The sequence below is a fragment of the Oncorhynchus gorbuscha genome, linkage group LG13, assembly GCF_021184085.1.
Source record: "Oncorhynchus gorbuscha isolate QuinsamMale2020 ecotype Even-year linkage group LG13, OgorEven_v1.0, whole genome shotgun sequence".
Taxonomy (NCBI): domain Eukaryota; kingdom Metazoa; phylum Chordata; class Actinopteri; order Salmoniformes; family Salmonidae; genus Oncorhynchus; species Oncorhynchus gorbuscha.
In genome coordinates this window covers 93,158,268-93,178,173 of record NC_060185.1, presented here as the reverse complement: position 1 = coordinate 93,178,173, position 19,906 = coordinate 93,158,268, and the positions used below count along the sequence as shown (strand labels likewise).

General features: G+C 41.4%; 1 protein-coding gene across 1 annotated transcript; it reads right to left on the bottom strand.

Moving 5' to 3' along the window:
• Positions 1–8,446: 8,446 nt before the first annotated feature.
• Positions 8,447–18,212, bottom strand: LOC123993724 (solute carrier family 25 member 48-like). The gene is made up of 7 exons (XM_046296151.1): positions 18,031–18,212; positions 17,172–17,215; positions 16,491–16,562; positions 15,693–15,945; positions 14,447–14,737; positions 10,100–10,233; positions 8,447–9,203 (listed from the first exon to the last, which is right to left on the bottom strand). Exons 1-7 carry the CDS (start codon positions 18,074–18,076, stop codon positions 9,099–9,101), a joined length of 945 nt encoding a protein of 314 aa, XP_046152107.1. The 5' UTR covers positions 18,077–18,212; the 3' UTR covers positions 8,447–9,098.
• Positions 18,213–19,906: the final 1,694 nt, after the last annotated feature.

Sequence of the window (19,906 nt, the reverse complement as noted above, 5' to 3'; positions counted from 1 at the left end):
AGGATGAGACTGCAGCAGATCTAATGTGGAGGATGAGACTGCAGCAGATCTAATGTGGAGGATGAGACTGCAGCAGATCTAATGTGGAGGATGAGACTGCAGCAGATCTAATGTGGAGGATGAGACTGCAGCAGATCTAATGTGGAGGATGAGACTGCAGCAGATCTAATGTGGAGGATGAGACTGCAGCAGATCTAATGTGGAGGATGAGACTGCAGCAGATCTAATGTGGAGGATGAGACTGCAGCAGATCTAATGTGGAGGATGAGACTGCAGCAGATCTAATGTGGAGGATGAGACTGCAGCAGATCTAATGTGGAGGATGAGACTGCAGCAGATCTAATGTGGAGGATGAGACTGCAGCAGATCTAATGTGGAGGATGAGACTGCAGCAGATCTAATGTGGAGGATGAGACTGCAGCAGATCTAATGTGGAGGATGAGACTGCAGCAGATCTAATGTGGAGGATGAGACTGCAGCAGATCTAATGTGGAGGATGAGACTGCAGCAGATCTAATGTGGAGGATGAGACTGCAGCAGATCTAATGTGGAGGATGAGACTGCAACAGATCTAATGTGGAGGATGAGACTGCAGCAGATCTAATGTGGAGGATGAGACTGCGTGCAGCTCAGACCCTCTGTTACATGTCACAGAATCTTGATGTAATTATATTAGTCCATCACAGTGTCTTTAAATAGCAAAAATATCCTCAGAGAAAAATGGAAAATCACAGATGTTGTTTTGACCGTTGAAACTACAGTATTTTTTGGGGGTTCACTGGCCCAACAGATGTTGTTTTGACCGTTGAAACTACAGTATTTTTGGGGGGTTCACTGGCCCAACAGATGTTGTTTTGACCGTTGAAACTACAGTATGTTTGGGGGTTCACTGGCCCAACAGATGTTGTTTTGACCGTTGAAACTACAGTATGTTTGTTAACTCTATCTTGTTGGGGATACACAACACAGTTGTGAGTTTAGTCTGTTATTGCAATGCAAAACAAATAACACCCATCATCAATCATATGTTATCATGAACATTAGGACAAAGCAATAGCAGCAGTCCCTACCAGAGACAACGGAGACAAGTATCATATATGTAATCCATCCCATAAAAGTTTTCAGAAAAAACACTTGAATCAAAATGTATCAAAAAGCTTAAACCATATCTGTTGAAAGTCTTCCACGGGGTTTTAATGAAACAGTGTTTCCTTCTCTGTTGTTTAGCTGTGGGAGCCCCTGTTCCTGTGATAGATTTACTGCCTTAATCAACACAGTACACCATCTGGCTGAACCTCCCGCCTCTCCTCCAAATAAAAACGGCCATAAAGTCTCATATGTGCTACGCCAAGTCATCTTTAAAGTGTTATACATGTTAAACCGGGTCGAACAGGGCCGTCTTCTGTATACCACGCCTACCTCGTCACAACACAACTGATTGGCTCAAACGCATTCCGAAGGAAAGAAATTCCACAAATGAACTTTTAACAAGGCACACCTGTTAATTGAAATGCATTCCAGGTGACTACCTCATGAAACTGGTTGAGAGATTGCCAATATTAAATATATACTGATTTGTTGAAAACTTTTTTTGGGGGTTACTACATGGTTACTCCATATGTGTTATTTGAATGTAGAAGTGAAATGTGTTGTTTTACAGGGTCAGCCATAGTAGTACAGAGCCCTAGGAGCAATTTAGGGTTAAGTGGCTTTTCCAAGGACACAGTGACAGATTTTCCACTCTTTCAGCTCAGGTATTGCAGAGAGGTATCAATGCTACAGAATTCATATTGAGATCCTAATGATTCACAACAGGCCGACAACAACTAACGAATTGGCTGAGTCGCATATCAGTTATCAGCTGCTTTGTGTTAACTGTGAGGCCTGTGTGGGTGTAGTGGAGAATAGAGGACTGTGGGTGTACTGTACTGGAGCAGCAGAGATCCAGGGTTATATCAGGTCACAGTAGTTAGTCCACACATCCATCTACAGGGTTATATCAGGTCACAGTAGTTAGTCCACACATCCATCTACAGGGTTATATCAGGTCACAGTAGTTAGTCGATCCATCCATCTACAGGGTTATATCAGGTCACAGTAGTTAGTAGATCCATCCATCTACAGGGTTATATCAGGTCACAGTAGTTAGTCCACACATCCATCTACAGGGTTATATCAGGTCACAGTAGTTAGTCCACACATCCATCTACAGGGTTATATCAGGTCACAGTAGTTAGTCCACACATCCATCTACAGGGTTATATCAGGTCACAGTAGTTAGTCCACACATCCATCTACAGGGTTATATCAGGTCACAGTAGTTAGCCCACACATCCATCTACAGGGTTATATCAGGTCACAGTAGTTAGTCCACACATCCATCTACAGGGTTATATCAGGTTGCAGTAGTTAGTAGATCCATCCATCTACAGGCTTATATCAGGTCACAGTAGTTAGTAGATCCATCCATCTACAGGGTTATATCAGGTTGCAGTAGTTAGTCGATCCATCCATCTACAGGCTTATATCAGGTCACAGTAGTTAGGACCGTGGGTCCTCCAGAGATCCAGGTCACAGTAGTTAGGACCGTGGGTCCTCCAGAGATCCAGGCTTATATCAGGTCACAGTAGTTAGTAGATCCATCCATCTACAGGGTTATATCAGGTTGCAGTAGTTAGTCGATCCATCCATCTACAGGGTTATATCAGGTCACAGTAGTTAGGACCGTGGGTCCTCCAGAGATCCAGGGTTATATCAGGTCACAGTAGTTAGGACCGTGGGTCCTCCAGAGATCCAGGCTTATATCAGGTCACAGTAGTTAGTCGATCCATCCATCTACAGGGTTATATCAGGTTGCAGTAGTTAGTCGATCCATCCATCTACAGATAGCTGTGTTTCCTCCAGAGATAGAAACTAATATAGATGTTTAAATATTCAATGTATTCAGGCAAGCTGTTGAAACTAAGGATGAGTCTGAAATAGCACCCTATTCCGTATATAGTGCTTTTGGTCTAAAGAAAGTAGTGCACTATGTATGGAATAGGGTGCCATTGAAGAAACAGACTAAAAGCTTGGTCTTCTCTGGTAGCCTTGTTAAAGTGGGATGATGGGTCAGTACCTGCAGGACGGATGGTGACACACACACACACACACACACACACACACACACACACACACACACACACACACACACACACACACACACACACACACACACACACACACACACACACACACACACACACACACACACACACACACACACACACACACACACACACAGTGCATTTGGAAAGTATTCAGACTCCTTGACCTTTTCCACATTTTGTTACTTTACAGCCTTATTCTAAAATGTATTGAAACATTTTTCCCCCCTCAATCTACACACACAATACCCCATAATGACATCACAATACCTCATAATGACATCACAATACCCCATAATGACATCACAATACCCCATAATGACAAAGCAAAAACATGTTTTTTGAAATGTTTGCAAATGTATTAAAAATTAACAGCTGAAATATTACATTTACATAAAGTATTCAAACCCTTTACTCAGTACTTTGTTGAAGCTCCTTCGGCAGCGATTGCAGCCTTGAATCTTCTTGGGTAAGACGCTACAAGCTTGGCACGCCTGTATTTGGGAGAGTTTCTCCCATTCTTCTCTGCAGATCCTCTCAAGCTCGGTCAGATTTGACATGGAGCATCGCTGCACAGCTATTTTCAGGTCTCTCCAGAGAGGTTAGATCTGGTTCAAGTCCGGGCTCTGGCTGGGCCACTTAACGACATTCATAAACTTGCATGGTCTCTCCTGCGTTGTCCTGGCTATGTGCCTAGGGTTGTTGTCCTGTTGGAAGGTGAACCTTTGCCCCAGTCTGAGGTCCGGAGTGCTCTGGAGCAGGTTTTCATCAAGGCTATCTCTGTATTTTGCTCTGTTCACCTTTGCCTTGATCCTGACTAGTCTCCCAGTCCCTACTGCTGAAAAACATTCCCACAGCATGATGCTGACACCACCATGCTTCACCGTAGGGATGGTGACAGGTTTCCTCCAGATATGACGCTTGACATTCAGGCCAAATAGTACAATCTTTGTTTCATCATACAAAATAATCTTGTTTCTCATGGTCAGATTGTCTTTAGGTGGCTTTTGGTAAACTCTAAGCATGCTGTCATATGCCTTTTACTGAGGAGTGGCTTCCATCTTACCTTTATGGTAGAAAGGCCTGATTGGTAGAGTGCTGCAGAGATGATTGTCCTCCTGGAAGGTTCTCCCATTTCCACAGAGGAACTCTGGAATTCCGTCAGAGTGACCATAGGGTTCTTGATCACCTCCCTGACCAAGGCCCTTCTCCCACGATTGCTCAAGTTGTAGAAACATCTCAAGGATGATCAATGGAAACAGGATGCACCTGAGCTTAATTTCGAGTCTCAGGGTCTGAATACTTATGTAAATAACGTATTTCTGTTTAATACATTTGCAAAAATTCTAATAACCTTTTTTTTTGCTTTGTCATTGTGGGGTATTGTGTGTAGATTGCTGAGGATTTTATTTATTACATTTTAGAATAAGGCTGTAATGTAAAATAACATGTGGAAAAGTCAAGGAGTCTGAATACTTTCTGAATGCACTGTACACACACACACACACACGCACGCACAAACACGCGCACGCGCACACGCACGCACACACACGCACACACACGCACACGCACAAACACGCACAAACACACGCACACACGCGCACGCACACGCACACGCACAAACACACACACTCGCGCATGCACTGTACACGCACGCACGCGCGCACGCACAAACACGCACACACGCACGCACACACACACACACGCACGCACGCACACGCACACGCGGCGGTCCTGGCTTGTACCATCTTCCTGTCTAGTCCTGTCACCGATTCTGCTGACACACAGATTACAAAATGAATCTTTCACCTTTTATTTCCATTTTATTGCCTCTCCTGTTGTTTTACGACTGTCCCCTTTGTGTCTTTGTCCACAAGGCTACTATAAAACACAGATCACCATAGCTACAGCTGTTTGGCATGATGATAGCTGAAACCACTGAGATATTACATTCATTCTTTCAGATATTAAACTGATCCTGATTGGGCCTTCATCTGGTTGTCAGGGAAATATTTAACACAATGAAAATCTTTAGATCAAATAGGGAGTTTCCCATATGATGGTTAGAACAGTGTTTCCCAAACAGTAGGTCAATATAGACTGGTACGGTCTGGTCTGTCCCAGCTTGTAATTTCTCTTGGGTGCTTTCTTGAATGACCTGAAACCTCATACCCTTTTCACTACTGAGCTGAGCCAATCTGTACTGCCTGGTTACCCATCCACCATAGCTGCTGGAACTATAGTCGATAGGACAACGTAACCTTAGGAACGGAGAACGTAACCATAGGAACGGACAACGTAACCATAGGAAAGGACAACGTAACCATAGGAACGGACAACGTAACCATAGGAACGGACAACGCAACCATAGGAACGGACAACGCAACCATAGAAACGGACAACATAACCATAGGAACGGACAACATAACCATAGGAACGGACAAAGTAACCATAGGAACGGACAACGTAACCATAGGAACAGACAACGTAACCATAGGAACGGACAACGTAACCATAGGAACGGACAACGTAACCATAGGAACGGACAACGTAACCATAGGAAAGGACAACGTAACCATAGGAAAGGACAACGTAATATTTTTTTCAACCTTTCAAAGTTTCAAACTTCCACAAATTCACTATTTTTTAAATTTGGGTTACAAGCCGTGTTTTGTTTAAAAGCCTATTTATTTTTGTTACAAGCCGTGTTTCATTTAAAGGCTGTGTAAAGTTAATTTCTTTCAATGTACCGGTAGGCACCTGTGGCTTATAGGCATGTGCGGCTTATTTATGTACAAAATATATAATATTAAAAAATTCAGTGGGTGCGGCTTATATTCAGGTGCACTTAATAGTCCAGAAATGACGGTATATATAATATATATTAAATATTTTCTTTCAGACTTCATATATATATATATATATATATATATATATAGGAAGTCTGAAAGAAAAAGAGAGGAATATTTAATCTAATTATTGTCCTCGAAGACAGTGGGTTTCAAACCTCTCTTCAGAGACTACAAGACGTTTTACAATTTAGTTGTAGACTTGTACTAGCTCTAGAATAGTGCAAATGTCTAACGGCTGGGGCTCCCAGAGGAGAGGTTGAAACCCCCTGCTCTAGGATAACAGCTGTTAGAAGTTTGCCATCTAGAGAATAGTGCCATCTAGTGGAGGTTGTTTGCAGTCAACAGTTCATTCACAGAAATCGATCCTTTACTGTACATCAGGCCAGGGTCTACCAAAAACAGTACCAAAACGTTTAATTATTATTATTTATTTTTTAAGAGTGTGGATCAGTTTAATATTGCATTAAGAATGTTGCTTCCATATGTAATTGTCTGCATCATTTCCAATCCCCCATATGTTTTTGGTAAATATATATATCCATACACGCATGCATATATATATATACACATATATACATACCTATATAGACATACATATACACATATATATACATACACATACCTATATAGACATACATGGTTTTTTAAAGAATATACCTTTATTATTATTCCCCGCAAACCCCACCGCCGATCACCCAACTGGAGTAAACTAATAAACACTTCTGCTTCTACCTTCAATCCATACATCCTATACACATTTTACAGACACAGTCTACAGACACACTCTACTTTACAATAGTTCTCTCTTGTTTGTTCTTAGTCCTTCCTCTATTTCTGATGTCCATCCAGTTGGATTTCTATTTGTAACTGTGCTATTTCACAAAGGTTCCGAACCTATATCCATTCTACAGATCCCTTATGCCCTACATTGTTTATCTTGTTATTAGTCCCCATCCTTCAGCTCCACTCAACCCCTCCCATCTATCTCTCAACATCATCCATTTCAGATTTCTACTTGCCATATATTTTTCAACTGATGCTTCATAAAATAATTGAACCGTCCTATTCTCATAGCTTCTACAGATTGTAAATTAAACAAAAAAAATTTTGCTAAAATAATTGTTATATTATTGATTGATTGACTATGGCTTTTCGAATCACCCGGTATTGCTGTCTGCAGTGTTAGTTCTAGGCAAATTTTGCAATGCTTCAGCCATTCCTGGACCTGTGACCAAAAACAAGCTACATATGGACAATACCAAAATAAATGATCTAATGACTCTGCCTCCTCACAGCAGAATCTGCAGAGCTGGGAAGATTGTATCCCCCATATATATAACATTCTATTAGTTGCAAGAATTTTCTATAGTAATTTATATTTAAAAAAAATTGAAGTTTTGAATCCGGCATTGTTTTGCGTACCAAAACTTAAATGAAGAGTTATTCGAAATCAGCTGTGTAGTGCTAGGGCATGGGGGCCCGGGATGGGGACAGGAGACCCGGGATGGGGACAGGGGGCCCGGGACGGGGACAGGGGGCCCGGGATGGGGACAGGGGGCCCGGGATGGGGACAGGGGGCTGGGACGGGGACTGGACGAGGACAGGGGGCCCGGGATGGGGACAGGGGGCCCGTGATGGGGACAGTGGCCCCGGGGACAGGGGGCCCGGGACAGAGGGAAACTCTGCATCAGACTACTGTACAGTAGACAGTGTAAAGACAGATGCACAGAAGCGCCTCATGACGTTATCAGTCAGCCACAGTTCTGAGGTTCTTCAGAACGCTTCTTCATTAAAAACATTTTTTTAATGATTTGCACCCAACACGAGCCCAGTAACACGGTGGGCCCAGTAACACAGTGGGCCCAGTAACACGGTGGGCCCAGTAACACGGTGGGCCCAGTAACATGAGCCCAGTAACACATTTACATTACATTTAAGTCATTTAGCAGACGCTCTTATCCAGAGCGACTTACAAATTGGTGCATTCACCTTATGACATCCAGTGGAACAGTCACTTTACAATAGTGCATCTAAATCTTAAAGGGACGGGGGGGTGAGAAGGATTACTTATCCTATCCTAGGTATTCCTTAAAGAGGTGGGGTTTCAGGTGTCTCCGGAAGGTGGTGATTGACTCCGCTGTCCTGGCGTCGTGAGGGAGTTTGTTCCACCATTGGGGGGCCAGAGCAGCGAACAGTTTTGACTGGGCTGAGCGGGAACTGTACTTCCTCAGTGGTAGGGAGGCGAGCAGGCCAGAGGTGGATGAACGCAGTGCCCTTGTTTGGGTGTAGGGCCTGATCAGAGCCTGGAGGTACTGAGGTGCCGTTCCCCAGTAACACGGTGGGCCCCAACATGTTTGTTTTTACTGTATTCACTGTTCCATGTCAGTCTCTTTAAAAAGTTACTGCACTCTGACCTTTAGAGAGAATTTTAAAGAAGAATACTATTACTAGATTTTAACAATACATTTATTAGGTTTTCCAAGTAAAACTGTACAGAAACAGGTCTAAACAAGAATTCCAAATAAACTCACATTAAAATAACCTTAAATACAAATTATGCACAAAAAAAAAACTACGCCTCCTTGTGAAATTACATTTAATTTCTCTTATACTTATTTACAAAGATAAAACACTTAAATTTTTAAAAAAAACTTAAAAGCCTGGCACCAACATATAATATATTGATTAATGTGCGCCTCATTACTGAGGTTAGAACTGGTTAACTGTTGGGTACTAATAACTAGTTAATTTATGCAGTACAGCTAAAAACATTGAAACATACGGTTACTCTATATTATAGCACAACATATTTCAAATGTATGCCTTTGTGAATTCATGTATGGCACTTTTAATAAGAGATTTTCTTAACATAAGAAATTTGTATTTACACTTTACAAATACATTGTATTATGGCAATAGTGGAGATAATTCTCAACTAGAAAATGTCAAGTCAAGTTGCTCCCCACTTTCTTTTTGCAAGGATTTAAATGATCTTCCAGGTGAAAGCCTTTGGGGGGCGTTCAAGGACAAGAGGATAGCTGTCAAGATAACGCATCATTCAGTGGACATACTGCACTGTATCATATTCCTGGTGTAGACACTAGAGACCCCTGAAGAACTGCAGAGAGAGTTCATAGCCCAGAAACATGGTGGCACTCATTGGGAAGCCTCGGATAGCGTTCACTGAGGCTCCGCGGAAGAAGACCTGGAGAGAGACAGCGAGAGAGACAGACAGCGAGAGAGACAGACAGCGAGAGAGACAGACAGCGAGAGAGACAGACAGCGAGAGAGACAGACAGCGAGAGAGACAGACAGCGAGAGAGACAGACAGCGAGAGAGACAGACAGCGAGAGACAGCGAGAGACAGCGAGAGACAGCGAGAGACAGCAGAGAAAATGAATGTATTATACAAAAAAGAAATTCAATTAAACCTATGTTCATAATAGCCAACCAAACATCTAGCTGAAACCACATGGTTCAAGCCTATTTAAGCTTATTCAGGCTTTTTCAGGCCAAGTGCCTATCTTGTTAATGATTGTCAGGTATTGATCAAAATGTCCCCTTTCAGTCTCTCTGCCAAAACACAATTGAACAAGAACACCGGTGTGATCACTTGGAATGGGGATGTGACACAACACTATTGACTTTTAACTATTTTGTTACATCACAATGTGACCAAAACATGTTTGAATTTCCTCTTAATTAAGCCAGGAACAACCTTGGCAGTTAGATAATAACTTTTCTTTGGAACAGATCTCGTCTTGCCCTTGTGACTTTAACAGGACAGGTTGAGTTCACCGGAGTAGAACTTTTAAACTGAAGGGACTAAAGCTGACTGTCAGCGATAGTCTGTTGCCACAAAGCTACACCAAAACCACACACTGGCTACTTACTGTACTCCTTTTCAAATTAAATGTACTGACAAATCAATCTTCAAATTGCTACACTCTGGGCTGGTTTCCCGTACAAAGATTAGTCATTTGATTGGACAAAAAAAAAAAGCATGCTCAAGGAAGGATCTTCACTGAAAGTGCTGCTTCGTCCAGGTCTATAGGCTTAATCTGAGTCCGGGAAACAGCCTGTGTGTGTCTGTTTGCTTACATGTATCCCCTCGGTCTTGTAGCTCTGGACAACGCAGTGGACAATCCCTCTGTATTTCCTAGCGTGGAGAGCGTCAGCCTGTAGTCTGCTCTTCACCACGTCAGCTGGGGTAGCCGTGACCCACGAGATAGAACCTGTAGACAGAAACACGTCAGCTGGGGTAGCCGTGACCCACGAGATAGAACCTGTAGACAGAAACACGTCAGCTGGAGTAGCCGTGACCCACGAGATAGAACCTGTAGACAGAAACACGTCAGCTGGAGTAGCCGTGACCCACGAGATAGAACCTGTAGACAGAAACACGTCAGCTGGGGTAGCCGTGACCCACGAGATAGAACCTTTGAGCGTTGGGCCGGTTACTGGCCCAACGCTCAAACCACCAGGCTTCCTGCCGCCCCATGGTGTTTATTATGGGTGTCTCAGCATGACATATCCTTTAAAATCATTTTTACTATGTCAGTATGATTTGGTTGTCAATGTTTTGGTGTGAAACTGGCAGCAGTTATGAAAAATGTCAACTGTCAACAGTCGAAAGAGTTAATTGAAAATAAATGCCACTGTTGATTAGATGCTTTTAAAAAAATGAATTAAGCTTGGACCACATGGTCTAATTAAAATCAACAACACCTTTCTCAAATATTCAAAACGGAAGGAAGTGGTCATAATTAAGAGTTCTCTGTGACTTCAGTGTCACCTCAAAAAGTGTCTCTTGGAAAAATGCTAATGTTTCAAACCCCCTTTTTCCATCAGGTTACCATCTAGCCGAGGTCCCAAATGTCATTCAGAATATGGAGTAAAAAACATTTTTTTTTAAAGAGTGGAAGAACTCACTTTAACCTGCATTGGCTAATCAAAACCTAACATACAGTAGATGTGACTATATACACAAATACATTTTGTAAAAGTTATTCAACTATAAATTACCGAAATGACTGAAGGTTCCGGTAACCTTGGTCACTACCAGTAGCTTTGCAACCCTACTGAGAAGTGAATCATCCCACATTTCATCAGGATTTCTGTGTCAAAAGGAACATGTTTTATTAGTAAATACAGCTCCATGCTGTGTACTGGGATGACGTGTCAAATCAGTTGCTTACTCAGCTCCAGTGTCAGTGGAAAGGAGTACTCAAATCAGAGGTCATTCAACTCATGAACTAAATCACATTTGTCTTTGACCTATTACATATGTCCAATTGAAGTCTTTATCATAGCAGACTGTTGGGTGAGTCAGACCATGTCATCATTTATGGGTCACAGTCTGCTGGGTGGCTGTTGTGGAGTAGGCCAACGATTGCATAATCAAAGAACGAGGGTTGGAAATGCTTTCCCTGGACCTTTTTTAGCAGTGAAGGAATCACATCAATAAGATGCAGCAGGCAGCTGAGCAAAGCAACTACCCACAGATGCTGGTGTGCAGTGGAGGCTGCCGAGGGGAGGACGACTCATAGTAATGGCTGGAACAGTGCAAATGGAATGGCATGCGTTTTGATTCCATTCCACTGATTCCACTCCAGCCATTACCACGAGCCCCGTCCTCCCTTAATTAAGGTGCCACCAACCTCCTGTGGTCTACAGCATAAACTAAGGAGGCAGATGTGGGCTGACCAAGGCAGTAATCAAACTGTTACTCACAATTTGAGTAATCCATTGGATTACATGACTAACTAGTTTTATTGTCATGTAATCAGTAACTGTAAATCATCCTCCCAACCCTGGGTAGGCCTACAACGTTTTCAAGATGGCATCATAAAATGGCATAAAGTAATGGAAAAGTTTTTATAGGTGGTAGACAAGGTGAAGACAACTAATTCAGCTTTGGACTTGACACAAAGACTGTAAAGGTGCCGTTCTACAAAATGAGTGCCTTGTGTGTGTGTGTGTGTGTGTGTGTGTGTGTGTGTGTGTGTGTGTGTGTGTGTGTGTGTGTGTGTGTGTGTATCTGTGATATTTTAAGTAGAAATTGTTCACAAATATTGCTTTTTAAAAGCTTATGTAAAATAAAGTGCCCTTTAATATAGACCACACAGAGAATTAAAATCAGTCTAATTTTGACTATGAAAAAGGCTTGCTAAAGTGCAAAAATTCTTCATTTTGAGGTGTCCCTCAGTGTACCACAGCCTTTTAGCTGAACACTCCTTAGCAGATAACCCGAAGGAACGGTTTTATTTGCATAGCTAGACTACATTTTCCGCCAAGTCCACATAGCAGCAACACTAGAATTCCTGCATAAATTATGATTCCAATGGGGTTAGCTGTTAGTTTTGAGTATGGTGATAGCAACCAGGGCCATAAATACACGAGGACACAGAGGTCTAGACCTCTGTCAATTTTTTTATAATTATAAAAACATTATAAGAAAATAGATTTTGTTCAAAATAAATTAAGACAATTATAGGTTAACATGTAAATATTTATCTCAGTGTTGATCAAAGCTCAGAACACTTAAATCATTGATCTGATTGAGTTCTAAACATGCCTGCCTCTCTGCAAACGAGTGGAATCATGGACAGTGGTTTGTTCGTTATGTTGACCTGCGTCTCTGAACGAGTGGAATCATGGACAGTGGTTTGTTCATTATGTTGACCTGTGTCTCTGAACGAGTGGAATCATGGACAGTGGTTTGTTCATTATGTTGACCTGTGTCTCTGAACGAGTGGAATCATGGACAGTGGTTTGTTCATTATGTTGACCTGTGTCTCTGAACGAGTGGAATCATGGACAGTGGTTTGTTCATTATGTTGACCTGCGTCTCTGAACGAGTGGAATCATGGACAGTGGTTTGTTCGTCATGTTCACCTGCGTCTCCGAACGAGTGGAATCATGGACAGTGGTTTGTTCGTTATGATCGCCTGCGTCCCTTGGACTTGTGTGCCGGATTTGCAGCACATTGCCCACTCTCTAAAGCAGCTGAAAGCGTCCGCATGCTTCCCAACCGGAACAGTTCGGGAAGAGTTTGTGCCTCTATATTATGATGCCATTTTGTGACCTCTTAGTTCATTCTGGTGTTTTTCAGGCACACATTTTGTCTTGATGCATGCAGGAGGAAGCCGAGAAGAAAGACAGAGGAAGCAAGTAGAGAAGCAAGCAGAGAGAGATTAGTCCAGTGGTTGCCAAACCTGGGGTCAGGGCCCAATGTGGGGTCCCCTGAGAAAATCTGTACTAATGATATCAAACAAGTTAGGACCTTTAAAAAAATATGATATGTTTCAATATTTTCACATGGCCCATCTTCCCTATAGGCCGACATCAAAATGCTATCAACATGCAAACAATACAGTTTTAAAAATGTCCTACATTTTCCTTTCTACCAGTGGTTGTTCCTTCTACTGAAGTTTATAGTTTACCCATCACCCACCTTTTAACACTATTTACCACTGATTATACAAAATTGTAAGTCATTTTCTAATAATTAATGCACATGTGATAATACAATCATCTGTGTGCTTCATTGATATCTGGTTGTGCGGAGCTTGATTAGTAATGCGAATGTGAGAATACAATCATCTGTGTGCTTCATTGATATCTGGTTGTGCGGATCTTGATTAGTAATGCCTAGGAATGCGAATGTGATAATACAATCATCTGTGTGCTTCATTGATATCTGGTTGTGCGGAGCTTGATTAGTAATGCCTAGTAATGCGAATGTGATAATACAATCATCTGTGTGCTTCATTGATATCTGTTTGTGCGGAGCTTGATTAGTAACGCCTAGGAATACAAATGTGAACGCTATGCATGTTGAAAAAAAGAGAAACTGTATTTATGGCAAGAGTTGATGATTTTTCGCAAGTCATCATTACAACTGACTGAACAGTCACTGATGCTACGTGTCAGTGTGAATCATTTCTCATATCCCCCCCCCCCCGTTTCAGGGGTATAACATTACAATTGTATAGCTAATAGGCTACATGCTTGTAGATGGACTGATGTGAATGACGCTATAGCAACAAGGGGATAATGGCTGGGTTCATTTTGGCTTGTTGTTGCGGTTCTCCAAATAGCATTTTAAAAAGTGTTTTAAATTGTACAGAAATGCAGTAAATAAGCTTCAACTTTCAAAAAAATATGTTGAAAGGTGGGTGGGTGGGTCTCCCCCATCCGGACCTCACTAAGACTCAATCCCTGGTTACGGCCCTGCTAGCAAAGTCAGGATTGTGATTTCGATTTACGTATGGGCCCAATAACCCTCCATCAATAGATTCTCTGGCCTAGTGGAAAACAAAACGAGGCCGCGGTTTCAACAGAACGCTCCTTTATCTGACCTAAAGGCTACTTTCTATTTGCTTCAACCAAGCACAAACTAGCAACAGTAACATTACCATTCATCCGTAAACACCTGCCAGTTACCTGCCAGTCCTCCAGACACCCATATAGAACAGGGATGAGGTGATGACCTCCCTTCAGAGGATAGCCAGCGACGGAACAACGCATAGGGGATGAAGTACAGCGTGTACCCAGGGACGTCTCTCAGGACCATGGCCGCGGCTCCTCTGTAAAGCCCCCAGATCCCCTCGGTCCGCAGTATGGAGCTGATGCAGTGGATGGGCCCTCTGTAGGTCGGCTGGCCCTGGAGAGTCATGGAGCGCACGGCGATGTTACCGTTCACGTTTCCGGTCGTCCCGGCGAGGTTCAGGTTCTCTAAAATACAAACAATAAACAAACAATAAACAAAAAATAAACAAACAATAAAGATCAGGCTGTAATTGACTTTATTGACTGCTCATGCAGAAAGAGGATAGTTTGGATTAAGGTTCAATCGTATGCGGAAGAAGGCTTTAACAATATACCAGAACAACATGTGATGGTGAAGATTTAACACGTGTATTTTACGATGCCCTTTACTGTATAAACTCAACTCAAGGACGCGTGGTGTGTTGGACTAGTAACCGGAAGGTTGCAAGTTCAAACCCTCGAGCTGACAAGGTACAAATCTGTCGTTCTGCCCCTGAACAGGCAGTTAAACCCACTGTTCCTAGACAGTCATTGAAAATAAGAATGTGTTCTTAACTGACTTGCCTGGTTAAATAAAGGTTAAATTAAAAAAAGGTGCAGCAATTTCCGTTTTCAAAAACAGTGACTGGTAACTTATCACTGATGTAGGACATTGACATGTGATTTACGACACCTTTTAGTTTATCAATCTTTAAGTGAGCTGGATTTATCATCTCATGCTAGCTCGTCCGAGTTGCTGTTGTGACATATGAATGGCAGTTGAAATAGGCAAATTATAAGTTTTCTGTGGTTCCTTTAACTGTCAACTATTCGAGACCTTTGTGTAAAGTCCCACTAAAATGAGCTTTCTAAACCCATGGGCGCTATAGGCACTGTATCTTCTAGAAAGGTCTGAAAGGATAGTTAGATTCCTCTCTAGGTTTCTTCCTAGGTTTTGGCCTTTCTAGGGAGTTTTTCCTAGCCACTGTGCTTCTACACCTGCATTGCTTGCTGTTTGGGGTTTTAGGCTGGGTTTCTGTACAGCACTTTGAGATATCAGCTGATGTAAGAAGGGCTTTATAAATAAATTTGATTTATACTAAAGGAAATACCTGTTAAAATAATGACCTTCTAGAATGTTGTATCGGTCTTTTGACTTTACCTGCTAAACAGGGAAGAGTCTGCATCTGCAGTCTGATCTTAACCAGGTCGACCGGCGCTCCGAGTCCCACTGACATCAGACCTGTCAACATGCTGGCCAGGGTCATGTCCAGCATGCCACACGGCTGCCTCTCGTCACCATGACGGAATTTGCTAATAGCCCTCTGTGTGTTGTTGAAGAACCCAAACACCACTGAGTTATACACTGTGATGCTGGCCAGTGGGAAGGAGAGACCCTTGAAGAAGCCAGCCACCTAGGAAGAAGAAAAATACAAATGAGACGTTTTATGCAACAGTGTGTTCTGTAGAAGGTCCGCGTCCCAGTATACAATTTGGAATTTGGCAACTGGAAGGTTTTTCCTCCCACCTCCCTGCCAGAGAGAGGCTACATAGGGAGTATTCACAGCAAGGCTCAAGGATATTTGTTAAAACAAAAGCACAGTTGCTTCAAAAGTAAAACAAATATATCCAGAACTGGTACAGCGAGGCCTACGGTATAATCTACAGATAAGAGTTTGTAAAAATGAATTTAGGATGTTATGATTATCTTTTTGAGCAGTTGTCGAGGTTGACACTTTATGTCCAAGGCCTCCGCGGTTCTGAAGGGAAACCGTACCAACAGCATGACAACAAATGGATTATCGTGCCAAATATTATCCCATGGCCTCCTATGGATTACTGTGGGACAATACAAAATGTCTCCGCACAAGTGACTAAGTCGCTTTGGGTAAAAGTGTCTGCTAAATGTTATATCTATATATTTACATTTAGACGACAAGAGCAGTGACCCATCACTGACCGTTTCCTTCCTGTAGATTTGGAGGACACACTGAAGGGTGTTCTTGTATCCTTTCCCAGCTTGTAAACGGGTCTGTTGGGTAGAAACATAGAATGGGAAATGATAAGAACCTCAACATTCCTCCTACATAAAACGACGGCCTACACAATCTACAACAGGTAGGCTAGGTGATGTGTGGTCGCTCATGTTAATGTTACTGCAGGCCTATAGCCTACTAAATGGTAACTGTGTATGAGTACATAAACTATTATTACAGGTTTGGTTAAAAAAAAACACAAGGTTTGACATTAAGGGTTGATCTGTTGCCTAGAGAAAGTGAACTGAACAAGTTGAGCAAGTTGAGCAAGTTGAGCCTGCTCTGAGGCTGCCCCCCATTGGGCCCGTTTATTTAAAAAACAGTTTTTTTACTGACAACAACCAAACTGCAAGCATTGATCTGTCTGGTTCCCCTCCATTGTTTAAATGAAAGAGACAATTGCCTTTCAGACCTTAATGTCAAATCCCTGATTTAAACCACATCGAACTGTTTCCTGGAAAACGAATGAAGCCTCGTCCTAGAACTCAAGATAAACAGAGAATCTCCATTGAAAGTGGATTGTCCAGGTCCAGTCCAGGACTGGGCTTGATCAGTGTCTGGGAAACCAGTCCTTTATGTGTTGAACCGTGTGTCCTCGTATGTACCTTGACTGTGTCCAGCGGATGACCAACAATAACACTGGAAGCTCCTATTGGAAAAACAGAAGGAAACCACGTTTAGGAGGAGTAAAGATAGACAGAGACAGATAGACAGATAGAGAGATAGACAGATAGAGGAGAGAGAGGGGAGAGAGTTAATATATAATGTTGTTTCAGTGGCACCCTGCCTAGAACATCCAACCCTCCTCAGACAATAGAACTACAGTACCACAGATTTCAGGGCAAACAAGAGAGAACAGAAAGAATCATATCCCGGCCAGACAGCAAAACACTAGCACTGCTTAGGGGTAATTTTGACTCAACATTTGCAAAAACAAAACTTAGGGCGATAATGTTCATAACTACAGTAGGCTGCCTATAGGCGAATAACAGGCGACGAAGAGTGAAAACCGTTGCAGCATTCCACAGATAAAGTATCATTATGCAATGTGCAACTACTATGCCCCTACTGTCCGTTTCATGGTAGCGCGCCTTGCAGAAGTAGAATATAGAAAAGGAGAACACTCAAAATAAATAGTCAAACATGTAGAACTGGTTATTTAATTATTAACTACATTTTGATTGGATGTTAAATGTTGAGTGTTTGATCAAAATGTCCAGCGCTATGTGAGCAATTCGATTTGGAAAATCTGCGCATGTTCCAATTATTCATACATCTACTTTTTTCTAATCGAACATAGATTAGACATAGGTCCACATAGCAAATGTATTAAAATAAAACAAATTATGATAAACAAAAACGATATGCATTAGTCCAACACCGCTCTAATCCCGAACTCATCCTCACATAAAAAATCTAATTCTACAGCTAATTAACAAGTTTAAAAAAATAACGGACACTCACCTCCAATCCACCCTGCAAGGAAGTCATCTAAATGAAAACAATTCATTTTTGATTGATCTTAAGTCCTTTCCTTCTGTCACTAATCACCGGTGAACAGAAATCTTAAGTGTCTGGAATTCAACGTCGATACAGACACGCGGGGTAAGATATTTGAGAAGCAAAGTAACAAAAATGGACTTTCCTAGCATCTATGTAAACCTCCAGATAGGTATAGGAGGGTCTGTAAATAAACATAAAGACAGGGATTGGGCGTCTCTAAACCAATCAGCATCTAGGATTTATGTGTGACACTTGCCGTCTGAAAACAATAGGCAAATTTGTTTTGATGGCCCGGTGCCCCGTCTGAGTGGACAATTTGTTAAGGACCACCTGAAAAGCCTGGAAAGTACCAACTACTCTGAACCGGGGCACAGGGCCATGCATACTTGCCAGGAAGCAGTTCAAGCGGTGTAAAATGTTTTTGCGGTTGAAAAGAAAATAATATAATAAATACTGTAAACCAAGAGGATTTGCGATGCAAACAAAATATAAACTTCATTGGCCACTTACGTAATTATCCACATGGAGGGAGATTGATGCATAAAGACAAAATTTGAGTACAAAAGCATAATGGAAATGTGGTCTAGTCTTTATCATATTACAAAGCTTTAACTTTATCCACTTATTTGGGCAAAACAAATACACTCCATAAACGTTGTGCGACATAACTTAATGACAAAAAAAAAATAAAGACAAAAAAATATTTTCATATTTAATAGGCAATATACCAATCTAAGCATATATATTGTGAAAGAGGAGATAACATGGGTTTAGACACACCCTAGAGGTATTGCCTAGAAAACACACAGATAGCACTCAAAGATAAGAACCCATTGCACTGTAGGATGGAGAATGGTGTCAGGAGTGGTAGCGACAGATTGTCTGTTTGCTTGCACCTGTAAACCTCAAGACTCATTCAGAAAAAAGCAGTACTATAAAAACCTACACTTGAATTAGATTTCAAATTTAGTGACACAAATTTAGTGACATTCAGAACACTTGACTTATTCCACATTTGTTTACTTTAATTTTTGTTTGCGATAGAGACGTGAAAACAACATTAACATATTCATTATAACTTGTACATTCCATTTTAAATCAATCAAAAGCTTTAAAATAAAGGCTAATATTGTAGTGTCCATTTCTTGTTGTTGAACCCTCTGGGTTGAAATGAAACAATATCTGTTGATGACTTCTCTAATGAAACAATATCTGTTGATGACTTCTCTAATGCAACAATATCTGTTGATGACTTCTCTAATGAAACAATATCTGTTGATGACTTCTCTAATGCAACAATATCTGTTGATGACTTCTCTAATGCAACAATATCTGTTGATGACTTCTCTAATGAAACAATATCTGTTGATGACTTCTCTAATGAAACAATATCTGTTGATGACTTCTCTAATGAAACAATATCTGTTGATGTCTTCTCTAATGCAACAATATCTGTTGATGACTTCTCTAATGAAACAATATCTGTTGATGACTTCTCTAATGAAACGATATCTGTTGATGACTTCTTTAATGCAACAATATCTGTTGATGACTTCTCTAATGAAACAATATCTGTTGATGACTTCTCTAATGAAACAATATCTGTTGATGTCTTCTCTAATGCAACAATATCTGTTGATGTCTTCTCTAATGCAACAATATCTGTTGATGACTTCTTTAATGAAACAATATCTGTTGATGACTTCTCTAATGAAACAATATCTGTTGATGACTTCTCTAATGCAACAATATCTGTTGATGACTTCTCTAATGAAACAATATCTGTTGATGACTTCTCTAATGAAACAATATCTGTTGATGACTTCTCTAATGAAAC